At 38.6% G+C, this 12,647-nt stretch overlaps 1 protein-coding gene across 2 annotated transcripts in view; it reads right to left on the minus strand.

Annotated features, from left to right (window-relative positions):
• The window catches only part of NDST1 (N-deacetylase and N-sulfotransferase 1), a 111,221-nt gene that overhangs the window by 18,486 nt on the left and 80,088 nt on the right, over nt 1-12,647 (minus strand). For both annotated transcript variants that reach the window (XR_015747578.1, XM_026686177.2), the window contains exons 3-6: nt 11,214-11,696; nt 8,755-8,842; nt 8,093-8,247; nt 4,849-5,034 (exon numbers count right to left, since the gene is read on the minus strand). Coding sequence is in view for 1 of the 2 variants with exons in the window: in XM_026686177.2 (XP_026541962.1) it covers nt 4,849-5,034; nt 8,093-8,247; nt 8,755-8,842; nt 11,214-11,696 (912 nt within the window). In the remaining variant the exon portion in view is untranslated. The remainder of the gene's footprint in view (nt 1-4,848; nt 5,035-8,092; nt 8,248-8,754; nt 8,843-11,213; nt 11,697-12,647) is intronic.

Raw genomic sequence — 12,647 nt, forward strand, 5'->3', positions numbered from 1 at the left:
CCCAGATAAATCATTCAAGGTTAAGAATGAGTTGCAGATAATTTGGCCAATAATGCCTCAATATGCACTGCCATCTTCTTATGATTATTGTATGCTGCTTAATTTCACTCTGCACCACTTTTCCCCAAAACATACAGGACCATGGGGCACGTAGGTCTAAAGTGTCTCTCTGCAGAAATCAGTCTACTCAACAGCTCTCCCACAAATTCATCCCGTCAGATTTAGAAAGTCAGCATTAATTCCTTCCATTTGGATATTGAGATCTAGTTTTCAAGGCTTCTAAAACCAAACCTCCTACTGTTTTGTATTCACTTGTTACTGACTTTGGAGGTGAAGAAGTTTTTTAGTAAGGGTGGAATTGATCCTGTAATTAGGGTTCATATTTTCACACATAAATACAGTCATTCATATAAGTGCATAATGGTTCTTTCTTTCCTTTCCTTCTCCCTTCCTTCCTTTCTCAAGGAGTGAAGCAACCTAGAAGAGAAATTTCTTGATAGTTAGAACAATTAATAAGTGGAGCAATTTGCCTCTAGAAGTTGTGGATGCTTCCACACAGGAAGTTTTTAAGAAGAGACTGGACAACCATTTGTCTGAAATAGCATAGGGTTTCCTGCCTCAGCAGGGGATTGGACTAGAAAATCTCCAAGATCCCTTCCAATTCTGTAATTCTTTTCTTTCTCTCTCTCTTTCTTTCTTTCTTTCTTTCTTTCTTTCTTTTCTTTCTTTCTTTCTTTTCTTTCTTTCTTTCTTTCTTTCCTTTCTTTCTTTTTCTTCTCTTTCTCTTCTCTCTCTCTCTCTCTCTCTCTCTCTCTCTCTCTCTCTCTCTCTCTCTCTCACACACACACACACACACACACACACACACTCTTCAAGCCCATCAGCTCAAACCAAGGCAGACTGACTGCCTATTTTAATACCTCTCAACTTTAAATGAAATAATAATTTCCAATCTGCTCCAGAAATTAACTATGTACCAATTCCCATCCTCACACTGGGGAAAGATAAGCTAAATGGAAAACCAGAGTTTTCTGGTATCTGATTTATTCAAATGTATTAGACTAAAATATGCTTCATTATGCAGAAAGCCTCTGACGTTGGAGTTGATCATAAATACAAAAATGATTTTTTTTTAAAAAAAATCATTATCTAATTTGAGGAGAACCAAAAAGTCTGTCTTGAGATATCTTTCATCTGCTGAGGTTCTCCGTTTATGCATAATTTTAAAAGTTTCACTCTCTATATGTAAACTGTGCTGAAATACTGTTTTATTTTATTTAAGTCCTGTCATGCTGGGTCTGCACAGTTTGCCTCCTTAACCTAATTTAGGATACCCTACGCAGAATCCTGATAAGTGAGAAGCTATGAAGCAAGTTCTATCCTGTGTTCCTATTAAGACACTGTTGCAATGGGACACTGGAAAAACTAAGAGGCACAACTGAGATCATTTGCTTGGCCTTGGCAAAGCCACTGTCCATCGTAGCCTGGCTTACTTCAAATGTTGCCAAGGCTAAATGTACATGCTGAGACAAAGAGTACAATCTGCATCTGGTACATGTATTTGGGGTAGAGCTTGAGGACAACAGAAGGAAGAGACTTTGTTCCAGTTCCTTCTTTCCCAGGGGAGAAAAATCTCTTCCTATGTCCATTTTATGCTTTTTCATGAATCTGAGAACAAAGGCAAAGTACACAGCAGCTGCTCCTTTCAAGCTGATTAAACCAGGAGTCTCCAACCTTGGCAACTTTAAGCCTGGCGGACTTTGTTGGCTGGGGAATTCTGGGAGTTGAAGTCCGCCAGGCTTAAAGTTGCCAAGGTTGGAGACCCGTGGATTAGACTATCTCAGGAAAAAGAAACAATCACCGATGGCCATCAGAAACTTTCGTGAACGGTATATGCAGTCCATCATAACAACCAAAGGCAGGCCCTGGGGAAAGTTCATCAAATGATTGAGCCCTTTTTTTTGTCAAATAGGTTTACTAGGAATTATTTAAAAGGCCAGGCTCCCTGAAATTGTAAAGGATTCCTAAGATACTAGGATTGTCTGCTCCAGCTAAGTTTTGTTTTAATTTTTATTGCAAAGTAATAAGTATTCATTCTCATTGCCTCTCTCTCTCTCCCCACCCCACTCTCCCTCCCCTCCTCCCTCCCTCCCTCTCATAAAACTTCAGATGATTTTGAAGTTGCAATTACAAAATTCTACTTCAAACTGGCAATGTAACTAAACAGAAGTCTTCCTTTAAGATAACACATATTAAAAATGTCCAAAGTATGTTCCTGAAATTGTGTAAAGTTTCTAACACGTGCAATTAGTTAATTTTCCTAAAACAGCTAAAATTGCTCAAAACATGCAAAACTCAAGAGTTCAAGATTGTACTAATGGTTTTGTAATACAATTTCCTTGAATAAGTAATATGAAATGCTCCAAATATCCATTTCCCTTCTTAGAAGGTAAACTTGCCCATCTCTTGTTTTAACTATGCTGTTTTCTAATTAAAACTCTTAGTTACCAATTTCTTGGAATCTGGATTACCCTGAATACCCACCTCCCCATTTCTTTACCAACAGACTTCTTACAATGTATACCACTTCCCATTCTTAATACCTACTATTCTTTAATGTAGTATTATCTTGCTTTTCATAAGATATTTATTCGTATTATTCAAAACTCAGATGTAATTGAAACAGAATCATCAGCCAATATAAATATGAATATGATAAATATGATATTGTTCATTATGAAGACAATTTTCTAGAGGTAATTCTGGACAAACTAATATGAAGCCTCAATCTATATTTTAAAAAAACCTAACTTTCAAGTTGCTTGACAACTGACTCATATTACACCAATGGTTGCAATATCCTGGGATCGTGTGATCGTTTTTTGCAACCTTCTGACAAAGTCAAAGGAGAAGCCAGATTCACTTACTCGTTTAATAACTGTAGTGATTCACTTAACAACTGTGGCAAGAACAGTCATAAAATGGGGCAAAATTCACTTAACAAATGTCTCACCAACAAAAATGTTGGGTTTAATTGTAGGTTTTCAGGAGTATGTTGAATGGTATTGTTGTAAAATATACTTATACTTATTTATTCTTTTTTGCCTCATCTCCTGCCTTTAATTTCTTTTGCTTGCTTTTTTTTTTTTTACCTTTCTGTTATGCTTTGGGAATCGCATGGTGGGCAAATATGTACCTACATACGTAAGAAATGAAAAACGTCTCTCTCTCTGCCTTAAAAGATATTTGGAACCTACAGGCAAGTGGGTATGTTTTTTAAAAAAGGTTGAAAATGAATCCAGACAATATGGTAATCATTCTAGTGATGAATGCCATCTTTTTAGAAGAAATACGCCTCCGTTAAACCAAAGTACCTCTGTAAATCCTTCTGATTAGGGAAAAACCTTGGCCACAACCTAACCCTGGTAATTATTTTTCTGAAAAGCAGTTAAAAGCTGTGCATAGAAATGTTGTTTTCCAACTGCAACTCCCCCGCCCACTGCCCACACCAGTGGTAAGAGGACAGAATGTTTTACCTCAGTCCTGACTGCCATAGCATTTACTGATTTCCAGGCTGCAATTCACTCTACGTGAGAGTAACTTTGTGGAGCACTCAGAAGCCTCAACTGGTAGCACACAGCTGTCCATCTTGCATTAAGGGTTAGAAACAGGTGCATATTCAGCTAATTTTGTGCCAATTATATGTGGCTGCCAATTTGCTTTTAGGCATAATTCCAAATAATATTTTTATTCCTTAAAGTTCTACATGACCTGAGACACTAATGTTTTGAGAACTGCCTTTCCTAAACGCGTCTATTGTGGCATCCTAGCATAGGGTCTCACAACAAAGACCTGTTGGAAAATTCTGTCCAAGGATTCAGTAAAGAATGATCAAATCTGGTTTTTTAAAATTTGTATTCGGTATCTGTGTAGGTTGATGAATATATACATTTAATGTATAAAGTTAAAAATAGCTAATGATAGTGAAGTTTAACTGTGGTCCTCAGACAAATTCTTTTTATGAAATCAGGAATACATAATACTGAAATCCAAATTTAAGCAGATGTATTATTTGATATGGTTTATTTTTATTCTTATTTTTTACTAATACATTTAATATATGGTTATAAAACACAAATGATACCTTATTTTGGTATTTATATAGTATTGACTAGAGATTAATGCTGATGATTTAGATTTAAATCTGTAAAGATAGAGAAAAAATATGTCAACCTTAACTATGTTTTCTAAAATGTTAATATTAGTCAGCATGAAATTGCTTAAATTTTACATCTAGAGTTGACCATAGCACTGATAAATAACTGCAAAATTCACTAAATTGATTGTTACAGTACTATATAATAAAGGTTTTATAGGAGATGACCAGGCCAAGCCCAAGGGAGGGGTCAAACGTGCCACAAGTCATGAGTCCCTACACGCCCACAAGAAATCTAAGTCCAGCCTACCTTGAATACCTTTTTATCTTACCTCTTATCTCCCACTCATTTCTCTTGATCGCTAGTTGGTCAGATTCTTGTAGACAGCTAAAGCTTGCGATATCTTTATACTCATTTGAATGTCCTGCATTTCCTAACTTTCCCGGCTCTTCTATCTTAAGCTTAATACAAGGATTCCACTACTTATTGCTGTTTATGCTTATTAAAAAAAGAACAAACAATTAAAAAAAACAATTTTCTAACTTTCTCTTTCTTTATATCTTTACCAATTTGTGGTATAAAGGGTTTATTCTTTGATTTATGCTTAATATTCTATAAAACAATGGGAGAGGGAAGCAAGCTGTTTGTATTCATCATCACAGTTCACAAGATTGATATGTTTTCTACTGACCATGATTCCACTGTGAATAAATCCTCTTCGGTAGCGGGCTGGTTTGAGATGAGGATATTCTTCGGTGCTTGTTACTTTGATCCCCCACACCTGTTTCCAGGCCTCATAGAGTTGCACATGGACTGGGTACACCCCTGAATGATGGGGGGCCACTGCGTATCCCATATCTGTGGGGATGCCATGTTCCTAAGAAAAGACATTCATAACTGGAATTTTAATGAAATAATTACACTGCAAATGAGAAGAGCCAGACATTCATTTTATTTCTTTATCTTGGCCTACACAATCCAGGCGGAATTCTAGTTTAAGATGTAGTTCAAAGTGCATTTTTTGCTCTTGCTGAATTAGTCAGATCAGGGAGTGCATTGAGTAACTAGCATTACATAAGTCTTATTGTTTCCTGTATTTCTGCAGGCTTTTATGCTCAATTTAAAGCAGGTTTTGTACAGAACTGGCCTGATGACTTTTAATCATCATGCTTCACAGTTTTTCATGAGATAGTTAAATGAACAAATACTAAATTTCTACCCTGCTGAACTGGAAAATATTCTACTTCACATCTGAACAGTTCTTTTATGGAAATGAAGAAATCCTGTTAAAAACACATTTGAATAAGGAGCAGTTAAAAAAAAAAACAATGCTGTAGAATATGAACAAATCCCAGACAACAATCCAAAGTATTGGATTACAGCAGAGGTGGTATTCAGCAGGTTCTGACCAGTTCTGGAGAACCAGTAGTGGAAATTTTGAGTAGTTCAGAGAACCGGCAAATTCCACCTCTGACTGGAGATTTTACAGTATCCTTCCCCTGCCACGCCCACCAACCCACACCCACAGAACCAGTAGTAAAAATATTTGAATCCCACCACTGGATTAGTGTAGTCGTCATCTAGTGACCGTTTGTTCAGCAACTGTTCAAAGTTGTGGCAATGTTGAACAAGTGGTAGTTACAATCAGTCCTAAAAATTGTGGTGTCACAGTGCCCACGGGTCACAAGATCACAATCTGGGCACTTGGCAACCAGATGTTGATAGTTGCAACATGTGATGGATACATGATTGCCATTTGTGACCTTCCCTGTTGACTTCCCATGAATAGGGAAGCCGGCTGCGAGTCGCTCTGGTAAATCCCGTCTTCCTGTGCTCATGAGGGGCTGCCACAAAGAAGAGGGCATCAAATTATTCTCCAAAGCACCTGAGGGCAGGACAAGAAGCAATGGATGGAAACTAATCAAGGAGAGAAACAACTTGGAACTAAGGAGAGATTTCCTAACAGTGAGGACAATTAACCAGTGGAACAGCTTGCCTCCAGAAATCATGGGTGTTCCATCACTGGAGGTTTTTAAGAAGAGACTAGACAGTCACTTGTCTGAAATGGTATGGGTTCTTCTGCTTGAGCAGGGGGCTGGACTAGAAGACCTCCAAGGTCCCTTCCAGCTCATTCATTGTATTCATGCCATGCCACCCACCTCTACAGTCTTCCTGCGCTTGCACTCCTAACCCCCGCTCTTACACTATGCTACCCACCCCCAGGCTTTCTTTCACTAATGTGGCAGCCTTGCACTGGGCTTCACTTCACCTCCACCCACCCACCAATTCTCTGCAACCACCCACCAATTCTCTCCCTTCCCCCAAAGCAACCCATGCTCCTTATTTGGGAGTGCCATCACTTCCCATTTAATGACCTGCATCTCTTGGGGGTAAGAACAGCAAGAGCGATTATTGTCTCTCCAAGTGATGTGGATACTTGACTTCATGCTTTATGACTGTGTCGCTTAACAAGAGCAATCCCAATCCCAACCGCCATTGTGACCTGAGGACAATCTGCAGTTTAAGAAGCGCCTTCTGCAAAATTACAATATTACGCTTTGTTTTCCTCTCCCTTATAATTAAGTTTTGTTAATTAATGTAATGGTGTTAATAACACTTCCAAAACTTCATACCCCTAAGAAGTATCTTTTGCAGACTCTTTTAAAAAAGGAAGTAATTTCACAAGGTCAGGTAAGTACTGTGCTGAAAGACGTTGGGAATTATCTAGCAAAAGCACTGATTGAATAAACTATATTTAGGTTATTTTTCAACTGAAAGTATTATAGTACTATTTTAACATACACTTTCTAACGTCAGGCCCAAGCCCAGAGACAAGTCAGCAAGATCCAATCAAGTTCAATCCTTTATTTGTGTACATGTAGTGGACAGACTCTTGCCAAATTAAAGCTATACTTTTCTAATCTACTAGTATATCCTGAGAGATTCTAGGGTGCCATGACCCTGAATCTTTTCCTCACTGTCCCCTCCAGATTTGGGTCATGCAGTGTCTTGGTCTGGGCCTCTCTCTGAGAAAGCACTAAGTTGGCCAAATCCTCCCCCTATTCTGCTGCAGGTGCACATTCCAACACAGCTGCATCTGGATGTGATGGAGTAACATGAATATGCTTAATGTTAAAATTAGAACAGTACATTAGGAAAAAATTGGGGAGCACCAGGAATGAATCACTATTAAACTAGGGAAAATGCTAATGTGGAACTGAGCCACTTAATGATACTGGAAACACTATTTGTCTCTGTATGTCCTTACTAGGAAAAGGAAAAAGGCAGCCCTTGCACTGACAGCAATGTTGAGAGCTCACATGCAACACAACCAACCATCAGCGTGGTTCTGGAGATATGTATTAAGTTTTCAGGAGAATAGTTACAAAGTCCCAATTTAAATTTAAAACAGAGACTTGTGGGCAATAGTATGCTATTTAATGCAACCATATATTAGCAGATATTTGGATGGTGTCATAGGAACAATTATTTGTTTTTAGCATACATGAAAAGTAAACTAAAAAAAAATGCAGCTGCAGATCAGTAGCTATAGGAGACACACACAAGGGCATAAATAGCAGCACACAATTTGGGAACTATTAGGTGTACCATGAATTGAAACCATTTGGGAACCTCTGTTAGTCAAACTTTCCACTCTGTAGGTATGCAATGCTTCAGATTGTATTACCTGAAAATATTATTCAACTGGTTACAAATCCATAATATTTAAAGACTTTCCCATTTTAGTGGTTTAATGTACAGTCACTCTGTTCTGGCAATTCCTGTTTCATTTTGCAATGATAAACTTGCTATAGCCACTGGTTCTAGATGAGAAGTGAGCAAACTAGTAATTCTACATGGTGAAACTATCCTCTGTTTTTCATAAAACCAACCCTCCTCACTCCAGCAGTAGTCCTGGACAGCATCTTACTTACCACGGCAAATTTCTTGTTCATGGCCATTTGGTCTGCCAACACAGATTGATTGTGAAAAAGGTGAGGCTGCATGTGACTCCACATATGGGGGAACCACCAAAACTCCTTCACGTAAGAAAGCAGAAGGTCATCTCCCTCGTCCTCTGCATCTGTACCTGCCAGGACCAAAGCATCATCATCTAAGCATCATCATCATCATCACTAAGCAATGTTTAAGCCACAAATGAAGGCAGAGCTTCACAAAAATCATACCACTCAATCTGACAGCTTCTACACTGAGCAGCATTAAATGGAGTACACTGCATGGATTAAGTTAACCCCAAAACCTTGGATCTCCCCAAGTAGAATGAAATAGAGAAAACACTCTTCTTTATTAACCAGACACACAACACTATCATTTCCATGTCCAGAACTCAATGCAGAGGAGAAATCCTGTGGCCTTTCAAATGGTTTATAAAGTACAAATCTCAGCAGCCTTAGACAACATAAAAGATAATAAAGGATGCCTGCAGTTATAGATTACATTTGGAGGACTTCAGGTTCTTACAGTTGCCCTAATGCTTTAAGACATTATTCAAGTTTTATTAGGCAAATTTTCAGCAGTCACAAAGAATAAAAGGTTTGAGAGCCTAGTAAGAAAACTTTGCCAATTGTATTCTTACCTGTGTGGAAAAATTTCCCTGAGTAGCCCAGATTGAAGGTGAAATTTGGGATGTGGGTACGTAGTTCATTCTGAGTGTCAAACAAAGCCTACAGGATGGAGAAAAGAGAATTTAAAAGAGTAGCTTACAGAAAAGATTGAATCTACGTAAGCTGCAAAGCTATTTGAACTAGGTGTTACCTCAATTGTAGTAACTACAAGAAGAATCTGGGAGTCCTAATAGACAGTCACTTAAATATGAGCTAGCAGTGTGCTGCAGTTGCCAAAAAAGCCAACACAGTCCTGGGCTGCATTAACAAAGGGAAAGACTCAACATCACATGAAGTGTTAGTACCACTTTATAAAGCCTTGTTAACCTCACATTTGGAATATTGCCTCCAGTTTGAGTTGCCACAATATAAAAAAGATGTTGACACTCTAGAAAGAATGCAGAGAAAAGCAACAAAGATGATTAGGGGACTGGAAGCTGAAACATAAAGAAGAAACGCTGCAGGAATTGGGTAAGTCTACTTTAATAAGAATAATAATAATGAAAAGGATTAGAGGTGACTTGATTTAAGGGGCTGCCACAAAAAAGGTGATCAATCTATTCTCCAAAGCACCTGAACGCAGAACAAGAAGCAATGGATGGAAACTAACCAAGGAGAGAACCAATCTAGAAATTAGAAGAAATTTTCTAAAAAAAAAATTAACCAATGGAATGGCTTGCCTCTGGAAGCTGTGGGTGCTTCATTACTGGAGGTTTTGAAGAAGAGATTGGACAGCCATCTGTCTGAAATGGTATAGGGTCTCCAGCTCCAGTAGAGGGTTGAACTAGAATAACTTCCAACTCTATTATTCTATTAAGTCCCTGAACTTCCCATTCTTTTTGCCAAAAGCCCATATATTGCATGGATTGCTGTATGAATATGGATTACTGCAGATAACAGAAACCCTTGCTCAAATACTCACAAGATTGGAAGTTTCTGGACATTCTATCACAGATATTGATCACATTCACATAATCTTTGTTCAAATGTAAAACCACTTTGAGCCATGATTATAGTGGTATTTCTACATATTGCTCTTTTTATTACTGTAATGTTAGTAAATTATTACTTGGTTCCCTAAATGGGTAATTCTAAATTTGATATTCCTGCTTTCTGAAAACCTGACCTATCATCTACTGACTTTCAAAAATATTCAACAACATATTCAAGAATTACATTTGCAAACAGCCTCCTGTCTTCTTCTTGAACTGTTGTTGCTAACATTAGAGTCGTAATACTTCACTGAATGTCATAAGGACCAGTCTACAGTTCCTGCTGCAACTTTCACTTCCAAAAAGTGAGAGGAAGGAGCTTCTTGTATAATAAAAAGTATTTTATTACTGCCCTAGAGGTTAAAAACTAAAAGCTAGGAAGCATCAAGTTCCATGCTACCATAGAAAGGGAAACAAGAATGTATACTAGTTCAGACATTTCTTTTCATTAACATGTATTAAAAAATGCATTTCATTAATTCACATGCCATTAGAAGTTTACTTTTACAGGACAGCTATATTGTGAACTACAGATATATTTTGCAATATCCAACTTCAGAGATCACTATTAATAAAGTAATCTTTGGACTCACATATCGCCTTTCTGATAGGAACAGGTATTTAAATTCACTTGAGATACCTTTTATGAACCATGCCCATGTTGGATATCCATTAAATACCTGTTGTTTCAACCTTTGACTGATACACATTTATTAAACTTAAATGACTAGCGAGAGGGTTCAGTGACATCTCTACTTTTGTTGAAATATGAAAAAATAATGGCCAGTAATTTAAAAGGCAATTTATTGTATTTATTTATCAAATTTATTAGCTGCCCATCTTACCACAGGGCAATTCTGGGCATATTGTATGATTTATGTTTTTCATTGCTGCTCTGTTCTTTTAAATGAAATTTAAGGCTAATGACATGAAATAAAATTTTTCAAAAGCATCTTGCTGTGACTAGCAATGTCTGTTATATGGCTCAAAGGTTTCCCCATGTCTTCCTTCCCCCTCCCTTTGGTAATTAACATTTGACCAAGATCAGAGTTTACTGGTCAGTTTGCTTATAAAATACTCTCCTCAAAACAAATTTCTTTCAAGAGAAATTGTATTTTTCATAAGATGTCAAAAATTGTCTAGCACCTCACATACAGAACTTTCCCATTTTATGCAAAGTTTCATAAAAGTTTCACTAATGTTTCACATTAGTGCATGTGTACCTATCTATAGCTAAATCAGTTTAGGCACCTGCAATCCAAACAGTATGCTAGCAGATAGAACAAGCAATGAGAATTCTGGGATCTAGGTCACTGATAAGCATCAATGAAACCCCATTTAAACTTTTTCTTTAATTAAATGAACTCGAGGATCAATAGGCTCCACATCAACCCATAACCGTAAAGCCAAGAGCAATGTGCAGGTCTAAGAACAGTTACCTTCACATCATCCACCTTCATTCGTGTGCCTTCCTTGCCAACAAAGATATCATCAATGTCTACCAAGATGTAACGGTCAAGGGGAAGTGAAAGCCTCTTGCTGGTTAGGAATGAAACAGCGTCCACAAAGACCAGTTTGTGTAGCCAAAAGTTGAGATTGTTGCCAAAAAGGACTCTCTGGATGCCATCATGGAGTCCCAAGTCTTGTACGACGGTGGTATGGAGTGCAGCGTCAATACTCATGTGTGGGATGGATTCAGCTGACTTGGTTTTAGCGAGGAGGACTGGTTCATATGTGGAATGGTTTGACTGGAAGACTGTCCAGTCCTCCCCTGGAAGAAGTCCCTTCTCTACCTCGCTGGGCCGCGTGATGTACAGCAGTGGTGATTTGGGATTGATGCTGCAGTCCTTCAGTGCAAGGTTGGAGTGGAGAAAAAGGGGGAAACCTTTCAGCTGAGCACTCAGTAAGCTGTTCTCGTTTGCCTGTAAAGAGATCACATGAACTGAGTGACAACTTCAGACTGGAAGTTGTCAGGCGACATTAAAAACAAGGACAAACGAAGTGAATTTCAGTTTACCATCAGGGAGATAACTTTCTCTGCTCAATGGACTCTTCAGAAAGCACAATGGGTCCTAGTTGCTTGGCAAGTCCAAATCTCAGGACTAAAAGGCCAAAGGACACTAAACACTTTCAGCAGAGATGTATCATTCAAAAGTTTCCCCATTCAAAAGCTTTCATGCAGCCGTCCAGAAGCCACAGCTGAATTCTTGTTTGTAATAGAAACTGGTAGGGAAAGTTTTTAGAGGCATGGAGGGTGACCTTACTACTGTAACTTTATGTCTGTAGATATTGTCAGTCATTCATAGTTGGGTCAAAGGTGCTTTTTCAAAAGGCAACTGGACTGTTTTGTTCTCTGAGGAAGTAGAATACTTTCGCTTCTCATTCAAGAAGCTTCTTCAGTTCTGGAAGGATGGTGTGGGCAATGAAAGGATTACTTCTGACAGGATTGGGAGTGGGGAGGTTTGGAAGGGTCATATTTCTTTGCAGTCATCCTGCAGTTAGCACTCTCCCTGAGGCCAAAGAGGACCCTCAGGGTCACCTGTACCAGAGTGCAAATGGGGGTGGCATCTTCTTGGAACTGCTGCATGATAGATAAGAGATAGGTGGTGTCTTATCCCTCCCCTTTTCTTGAGAGAGGACTGCTCAACATTAACAAAAATGGCCTCTTTTATGCCTCTTTCAAGCCAATGGTCCTCTCCAGGGATGGGCTTCAATGTTTTTAGCAAAGGGTTCTCTGCTCGGTTACTGGGTGAGCGTGACCATGGTAGGCGTGGCCTAGTTGGCCTCCTGCACCACAGTGGGTGTGTGTGCGTTTTTGCCTTCTTTGAGCCTCCGGGAGGGCGAAAACGACCTCTCTGGCCTCCGGAGGCTCT

The sequence above is a fragment of the Notechis scutatus genome, chromosome 2 (assembly GCF_049901735.1).
Source record: "Notechis scutatus isolate UNSWTSFEM ecotype Mainland chromosome 2, rNotScu1.2, whole genome shotgun sequence".
NCBI lineage: Eukaryota > Metazoa > Chordata > Lepidosauria > Squamata > Elapidae > Notechis > Notechis scutatus.